General features: G+C 55.2%; 1 protein-coding gene across 3 annotated transcripts in view; it reads right to left on the bottom strand.

The window, feature by feature from the left end:
- Positions 1–20,783, bottom strand: part of STXBP5L (syntaxin binding protein 5L) — a 244,647-nt gene that overhangs the window by 204,588 nt on the left and 19,276 nt on the right. For all 3 annotated transcript variants that reach the window (XM_069944600.1, XM_069944597.1, XM_069944598.1), the window contains exon 2: positions 5,763–5,860. In XM_069944600.1, the coding sequence (XP_069800701.1) occupies positions 5,763–5,860 (98 nt within the window). The remainder of the gene's footprint in view (positions 1–5,762; positions 5,861–20,783) is intronic.

Genomic DNA, 20,783 nt, shown 5'->3' with positions numbered 1-20,783 from the left:
AATCAAGACACTAGAGGGTGTAGTCAGGACACTAGGGGGTGTAGTCAGGACACTAGGAGGTGTAGTCAGGACATCAGGGGGTGTAATCAAGACACTAGGGGGTGTAGTCAGGACACAAGGGGGTGTAGTCAGGACACTAGGGGGTGTAGTCAGGACACTAGGGGGTGTAGTCAGGACACTAGGGGGTGTAGTCAGGACACTAGGGGGTGTAGTCAGGACACTAGGGGATGTAGTCAGGACATTAGGGGATGTAGTCAGGACATTAGGGGATGTAGTCAGGACATTAGGGGATGTAGTCAGGACACTAGGAGGTGTAGTCAGGACATTAGGGGGTGTAGTCAAGATACTAGGAGGTGTAGTCAGGACATTAGGGGATGTAGTCATGACACTAGGAGGTATAGTCAGGACATTAGGGGATGTAGTCAGGACATTAGGGGATGTAGTCAGGACATTAGGGGATGTAGTCAGGACACTAGGAGGTGTAGTCAGGACACAAGGGGGTGTAGTCAGGACACTAGGGGGTGTAGTCAGGACACTATGAGATGTAGTCAGGACATTAGGGGGTGTAGTCAGGACACTAGGAGGTGTAGTCAGGACATTAGGAGGTGTAGTCAGGACACTAGGGGGTGTAGTCAGGACACTATGAGATGTAGTCAGGACATTAGGGGGTGTAGTCAGGACACTAGGAGGTGTAGTCAGGACACTAGGAGGTGTAGTCAGGACACTAGGAGGTGTAGTCAGGACACTATGAGATGTAGTCAGGACATTAGGGGGTGTAGTCAGGACACTAGGAGGTGTAGTCAGGACACTAGGAGGTGTAGTCAGGACATTAGGGGATGTAGTCAGGACCCTAGAAGGTGTAGTCAGGACATTAGGGGGTGTAGTCAGGACACTAGGAGGTATAGTCAGGACACTAGGGAGTGTAGTCAGGACACTAGGAGGTGTAGTCAGGACACTAGGGGGTGTAGTCAGGACACTAGGAGGTGTAGTCAGGACATTTGGAGGTGTAGTCAGGACATTAGGGGATGTAGTCAGGACACTAGGAGGTATAGTCAGGACACTAGGAGGTGTAGTCAGGACACTAGGAGGTGTAGTCAGGACACTAGGAGGTGTAGTCAGGACACTAAGGGGTGTAGTCAGGACACTAGGAGGTGTAGTCAGCACACTAGGGGGTGTAGTCAGCACACTAGGGAGTGTAGTCAGGACACTAGGAGGTGTAGTCAGGACACTAGGAGGTGTAGTCAGCACACTAGGGAGTGTAGTCAGGACACTGGGAGGTGTAGTCAGGACACTAGGAGGTGTAGTCAGGATATTAGGGGATGTAGTCAGGAAGCTAGGAGGTGTAGTCAGGACATTAGGGGGTGTAGTCAGGACACTAGGAGGTATAGACAGGACACTAGGGGGTGTAGTCAGGACACTAGGGGGTGTAGTCAGGACACTAGGAGGTATAGTCAGGACACTAGGGTGTAGTCAGGACACTAGGAGGTGTAGTCAGGACACTAGGAGGTGTAGTCAGGACATTAGGGGGTGTAGTCAGGACACTAGGGGGTGTAGTCAGGACACTAGGGGGTGTAGTCAGGACACTAGGAGGTGTAGTCAGGATATTAGGGGGTGTAGTCAGGACACTAGGAGGTGTAGTCAGGACACTAGGAGGTGTAGTCAGGACACTAGCAGGTGTAGTCAGGACACTAGGGGGTGTAGTCAGGACACTAGGAGATGTAGTCAGGACATTAGGGGGTGTAGTCAGGAAACTAGGAGGTGTAGTCAGGACACTAGGAGGTGTAGTCAGGACACTAGGAGGTGTAGTCAGGACACTAGGAGGTGTAGTCAGGACACTAGGAGGTGTAGTCAGCACACTAGGGAGTGTAGTCAGGACACTAGGAGTTGTAGTCAGGACACTAGGAGGTGTAGTCAGGACATTAGAGGATGTAGTCAGGACACTAGGAGGTGTAGTCAGGACATTAGGGGGTGTAGTCAGGACACTAGGAGGTATAGTCAGGACACTAGGGGGTGTAGTCAGGACACTAGGAGGTGTAGTCAGGACACTAGGAGGTGTAGTCAGGACATTAGGGAATGTAGTCAGGACACTAGGAGGTGTCGTCAGGACACTAGGAGGTGTCGTCAGGACACTAGGAGGTGTAGTAAGGACACTAGGGGGTGTAGTCAGGACACTAGGAGGTGTAGTCAGGACACTAGGAGGTGTAGTCAGCACACTAGGGGGTGTAGTCAGCACACTAGGGAGTGTAGTCAGGACACTAGGAGGTGTAGTCAGGACACTAGGGGGTGTAGTCCCCACACTAGGGAGTGTAGTCAGGACACTAGGGGGTGTAGTCAGGACATTAGGAGGTGTAGTCAGGACACTAGGAGGTGTAGTCAGCACACTAGGGGGTGTAGTCAGGACACTAGGAGGTGTAGTCAGGACACTAGGAGGTGTAGTCAGGACATTAGGGGATGTAGTCAGGCAGCTAGGAGGTGTAGTCAGGACATTAGGGGGTGTAGTCAGGACACTAGGAGGTATAGTCAGGACACTAGGGGGTGTAGTCAGGACACTAGGGGGTGTAGTCAGGACACTAGGTGGTATAGTCAGGACACTAGGGAGTGTAGTCAGGACACTAGGAGGTGTAGTCAGGACACTAGGAGGTGTAGTAAGGACACTAGGGGGTGTAGTAAGGACACTAGGGGGTGTAGTCAGGACACTAGGGGGTGTAGTCAGGACACTAGGAGGTGTAGTCAGGACACTAGGTGGTATAGTCAGGACACTAGGAGGTGTAGTCAGGACACTAGGAGGTGTAGTCAGAAAACTAGGAGGTGTAGTCAGGACACTAGGAGGTGAAATCAAGACACTAGGGGGTGTAGTCAGGACACTAGGAGGTGAAATCAAGACACTAGGGGGTGTAGTCAGGACACTAGGAGGTGTAGTCAGGACACTAGGAGGTGTAGTCAGGACATTAGGGGGTGTAGTCAGGACACTAGGAGGTGTAGTCAGGACACTAGGGGGTGTAGTCAGGACATTAGGGGGCGTAGTCAGCACACTAGGAGGTGTAGTCAGGACACTAGGAGGTGTAGTCAGGACATTAGGGGATGTAGTCAGGACATAAGGAGGTGTAGTCAGGACATAAGGGGGCGTAGTCAGCACACTAGGAGGTGTAGTCAGGACACTAGGAGGTGTAGTCAGGACATTAGGGGGTTTAGTCAGGACACTAGGGGGTGTAGTCAGGACACTAGGGGGTGTAGTCAGGACACTAGGAGGTGTAGTCAGGACATTAGGGGGTGTAGTCAGGACACTAGGAGGTGAAGTCAGGACACTAGCAGGTGTAGTCAGGACACTAGGGGGTGTAGTCAGGACACTAGGAGATGTAGTCAGGACATTAGGGGGTGTAGTCAGGAAACTAGGAGGTGTAGTCAGGACACTAGGAGGTGTAGTCAGGACACTAGGAGGTGTAGTCAGGACACTAGGAGGTGTAGTCAGGACACTAGGGAGTGTAGTCAGGACACTAGGAGGTGTAGTCAGGACACTAGGGGGTGTAGTCAGCACACTAGGGAGTGTAGTCAGGACACTAGGAGTTGTAGTCAGGACACTAGGAGGTGTAGTCAGGACATTAGAGGATGTAGTCAGGACACTAGGAGGTGTAGTCAGGACATTAGGGGGTGTAGTCAGGACACTAGGAGGTATAGTCAGGACACTAGGGGGTGTAGTCAGGACACTAGGAGGTGTAGTCAGGACATTAGGGAATGTAGTCAGGACACTAGGAGGTGTAGTCAGGACACTAGGAGGTGTCGTCAGGACACTAGGAGGTGTAGTCAGGACACTAGGGGGTGTAGTCAGGACACTAGGAGGTGTAGTCAGCACACTAGGGGGTGTAGTCAGCACACTAGGGAGTGTAGTCAGGACACTAGGAGGTGTAGTCAGGACACTAGGAGGTGTAGTCAGGACACTAGGGGGTGTAGTCCCCACACTAGGGAGTGTAGTCAGGACACTAGGAGGTGTAGTCAGGACATTAGGAGGTGTAGTCAGCACACTAGGGAGTGTAGTCAGGACACTAGGAGGTGTAGTCAGGACACTAGGAGGTGTAGTCAGGACATTAGGGGATGTAGTCAGGCAGCTAGGAGGTGTAGTCAGGACATTAGGGGGTGTAGTCAGGACACTAGGAGGTATAGTCAGGACACTAGGGGGTGTAGTCAGGACACTAGGGGTGTAGTCAGGACACTAGGTGGTATAGTCAGGACACTAGGGAGTGTAGTCAGGACACTAGGAGGTGTAGTCAGGACACTAGGAGGTGTAGTAAGGACACTAGGGGGTGTAGTAAGGACACTAGGGGGTGTAGTAAGGACACTAGGGGGTGTAGTAAGGACACTAGGGGGTGTAGTCAGGACACTAGGGGGTGTAGTCAGGACACTAGGGGGTGTAGTCAGGACACTAGGAGGTGTAGTCAGGACACTAGGTGGTATAGTCAGGACACTAGGAGGTGTAGTCAGGACACTAGGAGGTGTAGTCAGAAAACTAGAAGGTGTAGTCAGGACACTAGGGGGTATAGTCAGGACACTAGGAGGTGTAGTCAGGACACTAGGAGGTGTAGTCAGAAAACTAGGAGGTGTAGTCAGGACACTAGGGAGTGTAGTCAGGACACTAGGAGGTATAGTCAGGACACTAGGAGGTGTAGTCAGGACACTAGGAGGTGTAGTCAGGACATTAGGGGATGTAGTCAGGACACTAGGAGGTGTAGTCAGGACACTAGGGGGTGTAGTCTGGACACTAGGGGGTGTAGTCAGGACACTAGGGGATGTAGTCAGGACACTAGGAGGTGTAGTCAGGACATTAGGGGGCGTAGTCAGCACACTAGGAGGTGTAGTCAGGACACTAGGAGGTGTAGTCAGGACATTAGGGGATGTAGTCAGGACACTAGGAGGTGTAGTCAGGACACTAGGGGGTGTAGTCTGGACACTAGGGGGTGTAGTCAGGACACTAGGGGATGTAGTCAGGACACTAGGAGGTGTAGTCAGGACATTAGGGGATGTAGTCAGGACACTAGGAGGTGTAGTCAGCATACTAGGAGGTGTAGTCAGGACACTAGGAGGTGTAGTCAGGACACTAGGGGGTTTAGTCAGGACATTAGGGGATGTAGTCAGGACACTAGGAGGTGTAGTCAGGACATTAGGGGATGTAGTCAGGACACTAGGAGGTGTAGTCAGGACATTAGGGGATGTAGTCAGGACACTAGGGGGTGTAGTCAGGACATTAGGGGGTGTAGTCAGGACACTAGGGGGTGTAGTCAGGACATTAGGAGGTGTAGTCAGGACATTAGGAGGTGTAGTCAGGACACTAGGAGGTGTAGTCAGGACACTAGGAGGTGAAATCCAGACACTAGGAGGTGTAGTCAGGACAATAGGGGGTGTAGTCAGAACACTAGGGGGAGCAGTCAGGGGGTGTAGTCAGGACACTAGGGGGAGCAGTCAGAGGGTGTAGTCAGGGCACTAGGGGGAGCAGTCAGAGGGTGTAGTCAGGACACTAGGGGGAGCAGTCAGGGGGTGTAGTCTGGGGGGGTAGTCAGGACACTAGGGGGAGCAGTCAGAGGGTGTAGTCAGGAAACTAGGGGGAGCATTGAGGGGGTGTAGTCAGGGCACTAGGGGGAGAAGTCAGGGGGGGTAGTCAGGACACTGGAGGAGCCCACCTCCCCCCCCCCCCCCAGCCCCTCACCATCCACAGGGGGAGCCCATCTCCCCCCGCCCATCGCTCCAGGCCCAGGGCAGACAGTAAAGGATACATCCGCACTCCTCCGCCGCGTGTGCCAATCGCCACAATCTTCTGCACCGGATCAAACGCTAAAGCCGTGGGCTGATAGGGAAAACCGTGCCGAACAGTCTGCAAAATAAAGATAAGATGAGATTAGAGGCATGACATCATGTGAGAGTGACATCATGTGAGAGTGACATCATGTGAGAGTGACATCATATGACAGTGACAACATGTACACATTGGATAGTCTCTAAAGCCATCATCATGACCTTACATCCTTAGGGTCCTACACAAGACCCACCCGACCTCCGCTCTATATCTGTATATCCCCTCTGGCCTCCACTCTATATCTGTATATCCCCTCCGGCCTCCGCTCTATACACCTCCCCTCTGTATATCCCCTCCGGCCTCCGCTCTATATCTGTATATCCCCTCCGGCCTCCGCTCTATATCTGTATATCCCCTCCGGCCTCCGCTCTATACACCTCCCCTCTGTATATCCCCTCCGGCCTCCGCTCTATACACCTCCCCTCTGTATATCCCCTCCGGCCTCCGCTCTATATCTGTATATCCCCTCCGGCCTCCGCTCTATATCTGTATATCCCCTCCGGCCTCCGCTCTATATACCTCCCCTCTGTATATCCCCTCCGGCCTCCGCTCTATATACCTCCCCTCTGTATATCCCCTCCGGCCTCCGCTCTATATACCTCCCCTCTGTATACCCCCTCCAGCCTCCGCTCTATATACCTCCCCTCTGTATACCCCCTCCGACCTCTGCTCTATACACCTCCCCTCTGTATATCCCCTCCGGCCTCCGCTCTATATACCTCCCCTCTGTATATCCCCTCTGGCCTCCGCTCTATATACCTCCCCTCTGTATATCCCCTCCGGCCTCCCCTCTATATACCTCCCCTCTGTATATCCACTACGGCCTCCACTCTATATACCTCCCCTCTAGCCTCTGCTCTATACACCTCCCCTCTGTATATCCCCTCCGGCCTCCGCTCTATACACCTTCCCTCTGTATATCCCCTCCGGCCTCCGCTCTATACACCTCCCCTCTGTATATCCCCTCCGGCCTCCGCTCTATATCTGTATATCCCCTCCGGCCTCCGCTCTATGTCTGTATATCCCCTCCGGCCTCCGCTCTATATACCTCCCCTCTGTATATCCTCTCCGGCCTCCGCTCTATATACCTCCCCTCTGTATACCCCCTCCAGCCTCCGCTCTATATACCTCCCCTCTGTATACCCCCTCCGACCTCTGCTCTATACACCTCCCCTCTGTATATCCCCTACGGCCTCCCCTCTATATACCTCCCCTCTGTATATCCCCTCCGGCCTCCCCTCTATATACCTCCCCTCTGTATATCCCCTCCGGCCTTGGCTCTATACACCTTCCCTCTGTATATCCCCTCTGGCCTCTGCTCTATATACCTCCCCTCTGGCCTCTGCTCTATACATCTCCCCTCTGTATATCCCCTCCGGCCTCCGCTCTATATACCTCCCCTCTGTATATCCCCTCCGGCCTCCGCTCTATATACCTCCCCTCTGTATATCCCCTCCGGCCTCTGCTCTATATCTGTATATCCCCTCCGGCCTCCGCTCTATATCTGTATATCCCCTCCGGCCTCTGCTCTATATCTGTATATCCCCTCCGGCCTCCTCTCTATATCTGTATATCCCCTCCGGCCTCCCCTCTATATACCTCCCCTCTGTATATCCCCTCCGGCCTCCCCTCTATATACCTCCCCTCTGTATATCCCCTCCGGCCTTGGCTCTATATACCTCCCCTCTGGCCTCTGCTCTATACATCTCCCCTCTGTATATCCCCTCCGGCCTCCCCTCTATATACCTCCCCTCTGTATATCCCCTCCGGCCTCCCCTCTATATACCTCCCCTCTGTATATCCCCTCCGGCCTCCGCTCTATACACCTTCCCTCTGTATATCCCCTCCGGCCTCCGCTCTATACACCTCCCCTCTGTATATCCCCTCCGGCCTCCGCTCTATATACCTCCCCTCTGTATACCCCCTCCAGCCTCCGCTCTATACACCTCCCCTCTGTATATCCCCTCCGGCCTCCGCTCTATACACCTTCCCTCTGTATATCCCCTCCGGCCTTGGCTCTATACACCTCCCCTCTGTATATCCCCTCCGGCCTCCGCTCTATACACCTTCCCTCTGTATATCCCCTCCGGCCTTGGCTCTATACACCTCCCCTCTGTATATCCCCTCCGGCCTCCGCTCTATACACCTTCCCTCTGTATATCCCCTCCGGCCTCCGCTCTATATCTGTATATCCCCTCCGGCCTCCGCTCTATATCTGTATATCCCCTCCGGCCTCCGCTCTATATACCTCCCCTCTGTATATCCCCTCCGGCCTCCGCTCTATATACCTCCCCTCTGTATACCCCCTCCAGCCTCCGCTCTATATACCTCCCCTCTGTATACCCCCTCCGACCTCTGCTCTATACACCTCCCTTCTGTATATCCCCTCCGGCCTTGGCTCTATACACCTCCCCTCTGTATATCCCCTCCGGCCTCCGCTCTATATACCTCCCCTCTGTATATCCCCTCCGGCCTCCGCTCTATATCTGTATATCCCCTCCGGCCTCCGCTCTATATCTGTATATCCCCTCCGGCCTCTGCTCTATATCTGTATATCCCCTCCGGCCTCCTCTCTATATCTGTATATCCCCTCCGGCCTCCCCTCTATATACCTCCCCTCTGTATATCCCCTCCGGCCTCCCCTCTATATACCTCCCCTCTGTATATCCCCTCCGGCCTTGGCTCTATATACCTCCCCTCTGGCCTCTGCTCTATACACCTCCCCTCTGTATATCCCCTCCGGCCTCTCCTCTATATACCTCCCCTCTGTATATCCCCTCCGGCCTCCCCTCTATATACCTCCCCTCTGTATATCCCCTCCGGCCTCCGCTCTATACACCTTCCCTCTGTATATCCCCTCCGGCCTCCCCTCTATATACCTCCCCTCTGTATATCCCCTCCGGCCTCCGCTCTATACACCTCCCCTCTGTATATCCCCTCCGGCCTCCGCTCTATATACCTCCCCTCTGTATACCCCCTCCAGCCTCCGCTCTATACACCTCCCCTCTGTATATCCCCTCCGGCCTTGGCTCTATACACCTCCCCTCTGTATATCGCCTCCGGCCTCCGCTCTATACACCTTCCCTCTGTATATCCCCTCCGGCCTTGGCTCTATACACCTCCCCTCTGTATATCCCCTCCGGCCTCCGCTCTATACACCTTCCCTCTGTATATCCCCTCCGGCCTCCGCTCTATACACCTTCCCTCTGTATATCCCCTCCGGCCTTGGCTCTATACACCGCCTCCCCAGACCACCTGGACCCCCAAACCTGGACAACCTGCATCCTGGAATACCTGGACACCCGAACTTCCCTCAACCCTTGGGCACCTCTAAACCTCCCTGACATCACACCGCCTCCTCCTGCCATCACACTGCTACCCGACATCATACCGCCTCCCGGTGACATCTCACTGCCTCCCCCTGACATCATCCCCGCCTCCAGCCAACATCACACCGCCTCCTAGTGACATCACTCCGCCTTCCCCTGATATCAAACCGCCTCCATCCAACATCACACCGCCTCCAAGTGACATCACACCACCCCCACCTGACATCACACGCCTAAATCCAACATAACACTGTCTCCTCCTGACATAACACCGCCTCCACTTAACATTACACCGCCTTCCAGTGACATCACTCCGCCTTCCCGATATCACACTGCCTCCAGCCGACATCACACCGTCTCTAAGTGACATTACATGCCTCAATCTGACATCACACCGCCTCCTGCTGACATCACACCACCTCCACCCAACATCACACCACCTCCTACTAACATCACACCGCCTCCACCTGACATCCCACACCTCAATCCGAAATCACAGCGCCTCCCTGTGACATCACACTACCTCCTCCTGACATCACACCACCTCCTTCTGACATCACAACGCCTCCACCCAACATCACACCGCCTCCCCCTGACATCACACCGCCTCCATCCGACATCACACCACCTCCATCCAACATCACACCGCCTCCCTGACATCACACCGCCTCCACCCGACATGAAATCGCCTCCATCTGACATCACACCACCACCCCCTGACATCACACCACCTTCTCCTGACTTCACACCGCCTCCATCCGACGTCACACCCCCTCCTCCTGACATCACACCACCTCCTCCTGACATCACACCGCCTCCTCCTGACATCACACCGCCTCCTCCTGACATCACACCGCCTCCTCCTTACATCACACCGCCTCCTCCTTACATCACACCACCTCCATCCAACATCAAACCGCCTCCCCGACATGAAATCGCCTCCATCTGAATTCACACTGCCTCCTTCTGACATAACACCGCCTCCATCCGACGTCACACCGCCTCCCCCTGACATCACACGTCCCTCCTCCTGACATCACACCGCCTCCCCCTGACATCACACCCCCTCCTCCTGACATCACACCGCCTCCTCCTTACATCACACCGCCTCCATCCAACATCACACCGCCTCCCCGACATGAAATCGCCTCCATCTGACATTACACCACCTCCCCCTGATATCATACCGCCTCCACCCGACATCACACCGCCTCCACCCGACATGAAATCGCCTCCATTTGACATCACACCCCCACCCCCTGACATCACATCGCCTCCTCCTGACATCACACCGCCTCCTCCTTACATCACACCACCTTCCCCACATGAAATCGCCTCCATCTGACATCACACCACCACCCCCTGACATCACACCGCCTCCATCTGACATCACACCGCCTCCTCCTTACATCACACCGCCTCCATCTGACATCACACCCCCTCCTCCTGACATCACACCGCCTCCATCCGACATCACACCGCCTCCCCCTGACATCACACCCCCTCCTCCTGACATCACACCGCCTCCTCCTTACATCACACCGCCTCCGTCTAACATCACACCGCCTCCCCGACATGAAATCGCCTCCATCTGACATCAAACCGCCTCCCCCTGATATCATACCGCCTCCACCTGACATCACACTGCCTCCACCCGACATGAAATCGCCTCCATGTAACATCACACCACCTCTCCTGACATCTTACCGCCTTTTCTTGACATTACACCGCCTCCCTCTGACATCATCGTCGCCTCCTCCTGACATCACACTGTCTCCATCTGACATCACACCGTCTCCCGGTGACATCACACTACCTCCTCCTAACATCACATCGCCTTCCCCTGACATCACACCACCTCCACCTGACATCACACCACCTCCACCCGATGTCACTCCGCCTCCCCTGACATCACATCACCTCAACCTGACATTACACCGCCTCCACCTGACATCCCACCGCCTCCACCTGACATTACACCGCCTCCATCCAACATCACACCACCTCCCCGACATCACACCGCTTCCACCTGACATGAAATCGCCTCCATCTGACATCACACCACCATCCCCTGACATCACACCACCTCCATCCGACGTCACACCCCCGCCTCCTGACATTACACCACCTCCATCCAACATCACACCACCTCCCCGACATCACACCGCCTCCACCGGACATGAAATCGCCTCCATCTGACATCACACCACCACCCCCTGACATCACACCACCACCCCCTGACATCACACCCCCTCCTCCTGACATCACACCGCCTCCTCCTGACATCACACCGCCTCCATCCAACATCACACCGCCTCCCCGACATGAAATCACCTCCATCCAACATCACACCGCCTCCCCGACATCATACCGCCTCCACCTGACATCATACCGCCTCCACCTGACATCACACTGCCTCCACCCGACATAAAATCGCCTCCATGTAACATCACACCACCTCCTCCTAACATCACACCGTCTCTCCTGACATCTTACCGCCTTTTCTTGACATTACACCGCCTCCCTCTGACATCATCGTCGCCTCCTCCTGACATCACACTGTCTCCATCTGACATCACACCGTCTCCCGGTGACATCACACTACCTCCTCCTAACATCACACCGCCTTCCCCTGACATCACACCGCCTTCCCCTGACATCACACCACCCCACCCGATGTCACTCCGCCTCCCCTGACATCACACCACCTCAACCTGACATCACACCGCCTCCCCCTGACATCCCATCGCCTTCTCCTGACATCACACTGCCTCCATCCAACATCACCCCGCTCCACCTGACATTACACCGCCTCCACCTGACATCACACCACCTCCACCCGACATCACACCGCCTCCCGGTGACATCACACCGCCTCCACCTGACATCTCACCGCCTCTTCCTGACATCATCACTGCCTCCCTCTGACATCACACCACCTCCACCCGACATCGCATCGTCTACACCCAACATTACACCGCCTCCATCTGACTTCACAGCACCTCCATCCAACATCACACCGCCTCCTCCTGACATCACACCGCCTTTCCCTGACATCACAACGCCTCCTCCTGATATCACACCCCCTCCATTAAACATCACACTGCCTTTCCCTGACATCACACCGCCTCCTCCTGACATCACACCGCCTTTCCCTGACATCACACTGCCTCCATCCAACATCACACTGCCTCCTCCTGACATCACACCGCCTCCGCCCGCCATCACACCGCTAGTTGACATCATACCGCCTTCTTCTGACATCACACCGCCTCCCCCTGACATCACACCACCTTCTCCTGACATCACACCACCTTCATCCAACATCACACTTTCTCCTCCTGACATCACACCGCCTCCTCCTGACATCACACCGCCTCCACCCTACATCACACGGCCTCCACCCGACATCACACCGCCTCCACCCGACATCACACCGCCTACTCCTGACATCACATCGCCTCCATCCGACAACACGCCGCCTTTTCCCAACATTACACCGCCTCCACCGGACATTACACGACTCTTTCTGACATCACATCGCCTCCACCTGACGTCATCACTGCCTCCACCCTACATCACACCACCTCCGGGTGACATCATAGCCGCCTCCACCCGACATTACACTGCCTCCTAGTGACATGACACCGCCTCCTGGTGACATCACACGCCTCTTCCTGACATCACATCTCCTCCATCCGACACCACCCCCACCTGACATCACACGCCTAAATCCAACATAACACTGTCTCCTCCTGACATAACACCGCCTCCACTTAACATTACACCGCCTTCCAGTGACATCACTCCGCCTTCCCGATATCACACTGCCTCCAGCCGACATCACACCGTCTCTAAGTGACATTACATGCCTCAATCTGACATCACACCGCCTCCTGCTGACATCACACCACCTCCACCCAACATCACACCACCTCCTACTAACATCACACCGCCTCCACCTGACATCCCACACCTCAATCCGAAATCACAGCGCCTCCCTGTGACATCACACTACCTCCTCCTGACATCACACCACCTCCTTCTGACATCACAACGCCTCCACCCAACATCACACCGCCTCCATCTGACATCACAGCACCTCCATCCGACATCACACCACCTCCCCCAGACATCACAGCACCTCCATCCGACATCACACCGCCTCCTCCTGACATCACACCGCCTCCCCCTGACATCACAACGACTCCCCCTGACATCACGACTCCCCCTGACATCACATTACCTCCATCTGACATCACACCGACTCCCCCTGACATCATGACTCCCCCTGACATCACGACTTCCCCTGACATCACATCACCTCCATCTGACATCACATCACCTCCATCTGACATCACACCGACTCCCCCTGACATCACAACGACTCCCAGTGACATCACATCACCTTCATCTGACATCACACTACCTCAATCCGACATCACACCGCCTCCTCCTGACATCACACCGCCTCCTCCTGACATCACACCGCCTCCTCCTGACATCACACCGCCTCCTCCCGACATCACACCGCCTCCACCCGCCATCACACTGCTAGCCGACTTCATACCGCCTTCTTCTGACATCACACCGCCTCCTCCTGACATCACACCGCCTCTATCCGACATCACACCGCCTCCCCCTGTCATCACACCGCCTCTATCTGACATTACACCGCCTTCCCCTGACATCACACCGCCTCACTGTGACATCACACCGTCTCCACCTGACATCACACACCTCCATCCAACATCACACCTCCTCCTCCACCCGACATAAAATCGCCTCCATCTGACATTACACCGCCTCCCCCTGACATCACACCGCCTCCATCCGACATCACACCACCTCCATCCAACATCACACCGCCTCCCTGACATCACACCGCCTCCACCCGACATGAAATCGCCTCCATCTGACATCACACCACCACCCCCTGACATCACACCACCTTCTCCTGACTTCACACCGCCTCCATCCGACGTCACACCCCCTCCTCCTGACATCACACCACCTCCTCCTGACATCACACCGCCTCCTCCTGACATCACACCTCCTCCTCCTGACATCACACCGCCTCCTCCTTACATCACACCACCTCCATCCAACATCAAACCGCCTCCCCGACATGAAATCGCCTCCATCTGAATTCACACTGCCTCCTTCTGACATAACACCGCCTCCATCCGACGTCACACCGCCTCCCCCTGACATCACACGTCCCTCCTCCTGACATCACACCGCCTCCCCCTGACATCACACCCCCTCCTCCTGACATCACACCGCCTCCTCCTTACATCACACCGCCTCCATCCAACATCACACCGCCTCCCCGACATGAAATCGCCTCCATCTGACATTACACCACCTCCCCCTGATATCATACCGCCTCCACCCGACATCACACCGCCTCCACCCGACATGAAATCGCCTCCATTTGACATCACACCCCCACCCCCTGACATCACATCGCCTCCTCCTGACATCACACCGCCTCCTCCTTACATCACACCACCTTCCCGACATGAAATCGCCTCCATCTGACATCACACCACCACCCCCTGACATCACACCGCCTCCATCTGACATCACACCGCCTCCTCCTTACATCACACCGCCTCCATCTGACATCACACCCCCTCCTCCTGACATCACACCGCCTCCATCCGACATCACACCGCCTCCCCCTGACATCACACCCCCTCCTCCTGACATCACACCGCCTCCTCCTTACATCACACCGCCTCCGTCTAACATCACACCGCCTCCCCGACATGAAATCGCCTCCATCTGACATCAAACCGCCTCCCCCTGATATCAAACCGCCTCCAACTGACATCACACTGCCTCCACCCGACATGAAATCGCCTCCATGTAACATCACACCACCTCCTCCTAACATCACACCGCCTCTCCTGACATCTTACCGCCTTTTCTTGACATTACACCGCCTCCCTCTGACATCATCGTCGCCTCCTCCTGACATCACACTGTCTCCATCTGACATCACACCGTCTCCCGGTGACATCACACTACCTCCTCCTAACATCACATCGCCTTCCCCTGACATCACACCACCTCCACCTGACATCACACCACCTCCACCCGATGTCACTCCGCCTCCCCTGACATCACATCACCTCAACCTGACATTACACCGCCTCCACCTGACATCCCACCGCCTCCACCTGACATTACACCGCCTCCATCCAACATCACACCACCTCCCCGACATCACACCGCTTCCACCTGACATGAAATCGCCTCCATCTGACATCACACCACCATCCCCTGACATCACACCACCTCCATCCGACGTCACACCCCCGCCTCCTGACATCACACCACCTCCTCCTGACATTACACCACCTCCATCCAACATCACACCACCTCCCCGACATCACACCGCCTCCACCGGACATGAAATCGCCTCCATCTGACATCACACCACCACCCCCTGACATCACACCACCACCCCCTGACATCACACCCCCTCCTCCTGACATCACACCGCCTCCTCCTGACATCACACCGCCTCCATCCAACATCACACCGCCTCCCCGACATGAAATCACCTCCATCCAACATCACACCGCCTCCCCGACATCATACCGCCTCCACCTGACATCATACCGCCTCCACCTGACATCACACTGCCTCCACCCGACATAAAATCGCCTCCATGTAACATCACACCACCTCCTCCTAACATCACACCGTCTCTCCTGACATCTTACCGCCTTTTCTTGACATTACACCGCCTCCCTCTGACATCATCGTCGCCTCCTCCTGACATCACACTGTCTCCATCTGACATCACACCGTCTCCCGGTGACATCACACTACCTCCTCCTAACATCACACCGCCTTCCCCTGACATCACACCGCCTTCCCCTGACATCACACCACCCCACCCGATGTCACTCCGCCTCCCCTGACATCACACCACCTCAACCTGACATCACACCGCCTCCCCCTGACATCCCATCGCCTTCTCCTGACATCACACTGCCTCCATCCAACATCACCCCGCTCCACCTGACATTACACCGCCTCCACCTGACATCACACCACCTCCACCCGACATCACACCGCCTCCCGGTGACATCACACCGCCTCCACCTGACATCTCACCGCCTCTTCCTGACATCATCACTGCCTCCCTCTGACATCACACCACCTCCACCCGACATCGCATCGTCTACACCCAACATTACACCGCCTCCATCTGACTTCACAGCACCTCCATCCAACATCACACCGCCTCCTCCTGACATCACACCGCCTTTCCCTGACATCACAACGCCTCCTCCTGATATCACACCCCCTCCATTAAACATCACACTGCCTTTCCCTGACATCACACCGCCTCCTCCTGACATCACACCGCCTTTCCCTGACATCACACTGCCTCCATCCAACATCACACTGCCTCCTCCTGACATCACACCGCCTCCGCCCGCCATCACACCGCTAGTTGACATCATACCGCCTTCTTCTGACATCACACCGCCTCCCCCTGACATCACACCACCTTCTCCTGACATCACACCACCTTCATCCAACATCACACTTTCTCCTCCTGACATCACACCGCCTCCTCCTGACATCACACCGCCTCCACCCTACATCACACGGCCTCCACCCGACATCACACCGCCTCCACCCGACATCACACCGCCTACTCCTGACATCACATCGCCTCCATCCGACAACACGCCGCCTTTTCCCAACATTACACCGCCTCCACCGGACATTACACGACTCTTTCTGACATCACATCGCCTCCACCTGACGTCATCACTGCCTCCACCCTACATCACACCACCTCCGGGTGACATCATAGCCGCCTCCACCCGACATTACACTGCCTCCCGGTGACATGACACCGCCTCCTGGTGACATCACACGCCTCTTCCTGACATCACATCTCCTCCACCCGACATCACACCGTGTCCAGGTGACATCACACCGCCTCTCGGTGACATCACACCGCCTCTCGGTGACATCACACCGCCTCCTCCTGACATCATCACCTCCTCCCCCTGACATCATCGTCGCCTCCTCCTGACATCACACCGCCTCCTCCTGACATCATCACCGCCTCCCCCTGACATCACAACGCCTCCTCCTGACATCATCACCGCCTCCCCCTGACATCATCATTGCCTCCTCCTGACATCACCCCGCCTCCCCCTGACATCATCACCGCCTCACCCTGACATCATCATCGCCTCCTCCTGACATCACACTGCCTCCATCCGACATCACCCTGCTCCACCTGACATCACACCGCCTCCACCTGACATCACACTGCCTCCCTCTAACATCACACCGCCTTTACCTGACATCAAACCGCCTCCACCTGACATCACACCGCCTCCACCTGACATCACACCGCCTCCTCCTGACATCATCACCACCACCACCCCACATCACACTGCCTCCTCCTGATATCACTCCGCCTCCCCGACATCACACTGCCTCAATCGGACATCACACCGCCTCCCCATGACATCACACCGCCTCCACCTGACATCACACTGCCTCCACCTGACATCACACCGCCTCCACCTGACATCACACTGCCTCCTCCTGACATCACACCGCCTCCACCTGACATCACACCGCCTCCACCTGACATCACACTGCCTCCTCCTGACATCACACCGCCTCCTCCTGACATTACAACGCCTCCACCTGAAATCAGACCGCCTTCCCCTGACATCACACTGCCCCCATCCAACATCACACCGCTTCCTGTGACCTCACACCGCCTCCTCCTGACATTACACCGCCTTCACCCGACATCACACCTCCTCCTCCTTACATTACACCGCCTCCATCTAACATCACGACTCTTTCTGACATCACATTGCCTCCACCTGACATCATCACTTCCTTCACCCGACATCACACAGCCTCCCAGTGACATTACACCCGCCTCCACCCGACATCACACAGCCTCCCAGTGACATTACACCCGCCTCCACCCGACATCACACTGCCTCCCGGTGACATCACACCGCCTCAATCCAACATCACACAGCCTCCCAGTGACATTACACCCGCCTCCACCCGACATCACACAGCCTCCCAGTGACATTACACCCCCCTCCACCCGACATCACACAGCCTCCCAGTGACATCACACCGCCTCAATCCAACATCACACAGCCTCCCAGTGACATTACACCCCCCTCCACCCGACATCACACAGCCTCCCGGTGACATCACACTGCCTCCACCCGACATCACACTGCCTCCCGGTGACATCACACTGCCTCAATCCAACATCACACAGCCTCCCAGTGACATTACACCCCCCTCCACCCGACATCACACAGCCTCCCAGTGACATTACACCCCCCTCCACCCGACATCACACAGCCTCCCAGTGATATTACACCCCCCTCCACCCGACATCACACTGCCTCCACCCGACATCACACTGCCTCCCGGTGACATCACACTGCCTCAATCCAACATCACACAGCCTCCCAGTGACATTACACCCCCCTCCACCCGACATCACACAGCCTCCCAGTGACATTACACCCCCCTCCACCCGACATCACACAGCCTCCCAGTGATATTACACCCCCCTCCACCCGACATCACACTGCCTCCACCCAACATCAAACTGCCTCCCGGTGACATCACACCGCCTCCACCCGACATCACACTGCCTCCTGGTGACATCACACCGCCTCAATCCAACATCACACGCCTCTTCCTGACATCACTCCGCTTCCGTCCGACAACACACCGCCTCCACCTGACAACACACCGCCTCCACCTGACAACACACAGCCTCCACCTGACAACACACAGCCTCCACCTGACAACATCGCCGCCTCCCCCTGACATCACACTGGAGACGCTCAGGAGACTGACAAAGCAGTGACTGTGGAGCAGAAAATGAGGCTACCATAACTAGATGGTGAGGGTGGAAGTGGGGGTGACAACCATACCTAGGGGTCTGCTGTGTTCATGAGGGTATTGCCCCGGGGAGGCTCATGTGGAGGGGTGACCAGTGACCAATTTACCTGACCTGCCGGAAAACACATTGACCAATCACAGCATAGCTTTCATTCCTCTGCAGTTTACCTAAAAGCTGCCCTTTGATTGGCTACTATTTCCTATTCCTATTAACCCCTCACTACCCCAGACCACCTGGAATGTTATTAACCCCTCACCACCCTAGACCACCAGGAATGCTTTTAACCCCTCCCTGTCCTAGATCACCAAGAATGTTATCATTAACCCCCTCACTGCCCTAGACCCCCTAATGTTATTAATCCTTCACTGTCCTGGCTCCCCGATAACGTTCTCTTTATAGACTAGACTTTTGGTGCAGAAAAAAGATGATCAGCCGCTAAGAGTGGTAACTGAGAACAAGAAGGGCGGAGTCATGTAACGCCGGGGTCACTGCTGACAGCCCCCAGTAACATTAGAAGAGCACACAAGTCCCACTGTGGACGGCAGAGCTGTGAGTGTTCACCTGTAATACAGGGACCGGGAGGAGGGGGATGCTGCTGCAACTCATTCTCCTCTGTGACCAAATGCTGTGAGAGGGGAGTGGGGGCAGCAGAGAGCCTGTCCTTGTGCTGGTTATCATGCTTCCATTCTAATGGGGTGTGAACAGGAGGCTACTAGTACCCCTATTGCCCTGTTATCAGCCTGCTGGCACATCTACTTCATAAACATAATGCCAAAACGATAGGGTCCTTAAAAGACTATAGAACCCACACAAGATCCTCCAAATAGCATAGCGCAGGTATATATATGTAAGGCAAGGTAGTCAATGGTAAGCCTTGTGTTACTGGCTGCCAATGGATATGACTCCCAAGCCAGATAATGGTAAAAAATGGCAAAGCAGATTTATTAAAAGGTAGCGACGCGTTTCGGCACTCTAGTCCTAACACAGGTGTATATATACCTCTCTGTATCTAGACTCTGTGTTAGGCTTGAGAGAGGCACCGATGAACTAGAGTGCCGAAACGCGTCACTACCTTTTAATAAATCTGCTTTGCCATTTTTTACCATTATCTGGCTTGGGAGTCATTGGCAGCCAGTAACACAAGGCTTACCATTGACTACCTTGCCTTACATATATATACCTGCGCTATGCTATTTGGAGGATCTTGTGTGGGTTCTATAGTCTTTTAAGGACCCTGTCGTTTTGGTGTATCTACTCCATACGCTGTGTGGATAATCCTTTGCTGAGCTGTGCTATTGGCATCACGTGTGATATAGTGTTGTGCCTATCATTGCACAACACAAAAAGGTGAGCACATTGTGTGAGAATCTCTGCACTATTGCTATCTAGTAATCCAGGTATTGCACGAGGAGACGCCCTTTCCCCTTTTTTTCTTTTCGATAAACATAATGCAGCGCAGCCTGGTGTCAGGGGCATCTACAGGGGCAGCCTAGTGTCAGGGGCATCTACAGGGGCAACCTAGTGTCAGGGGCATCTACAGGGCAGCCTGGTGTCAGGGGCATCTACAGGGGCAGCCTAGTGTCAGGGGCATCTACAGGGGCAGCCTAGTGTCAGGGGCATCTACAGGGTCTGCCTGGTGTCAGGGGCATCCACAGGGGCAGCCTAGTGT

Source organism: Dendropsophus ebraccatus, chromosome 11 (genome assembly GCF_027789765.1).
Source record: "Dendropsophus ebraccatus isolate aDenEbr1 chromosome 11, aDenEbr1.pat, whole genome shotgun sequence".
Classification (NCBI taxonomy): Eukaryota; Metazoa; Chordata; class Amphibia; order Anura; family Hylidae; genus Dendropsophus; species Dendropsophus ebraccatus.
Note: the sequence above shows the minus strand (reverse complement) of the source record. Positions and strands in the feature narration are given on the sequence as shown.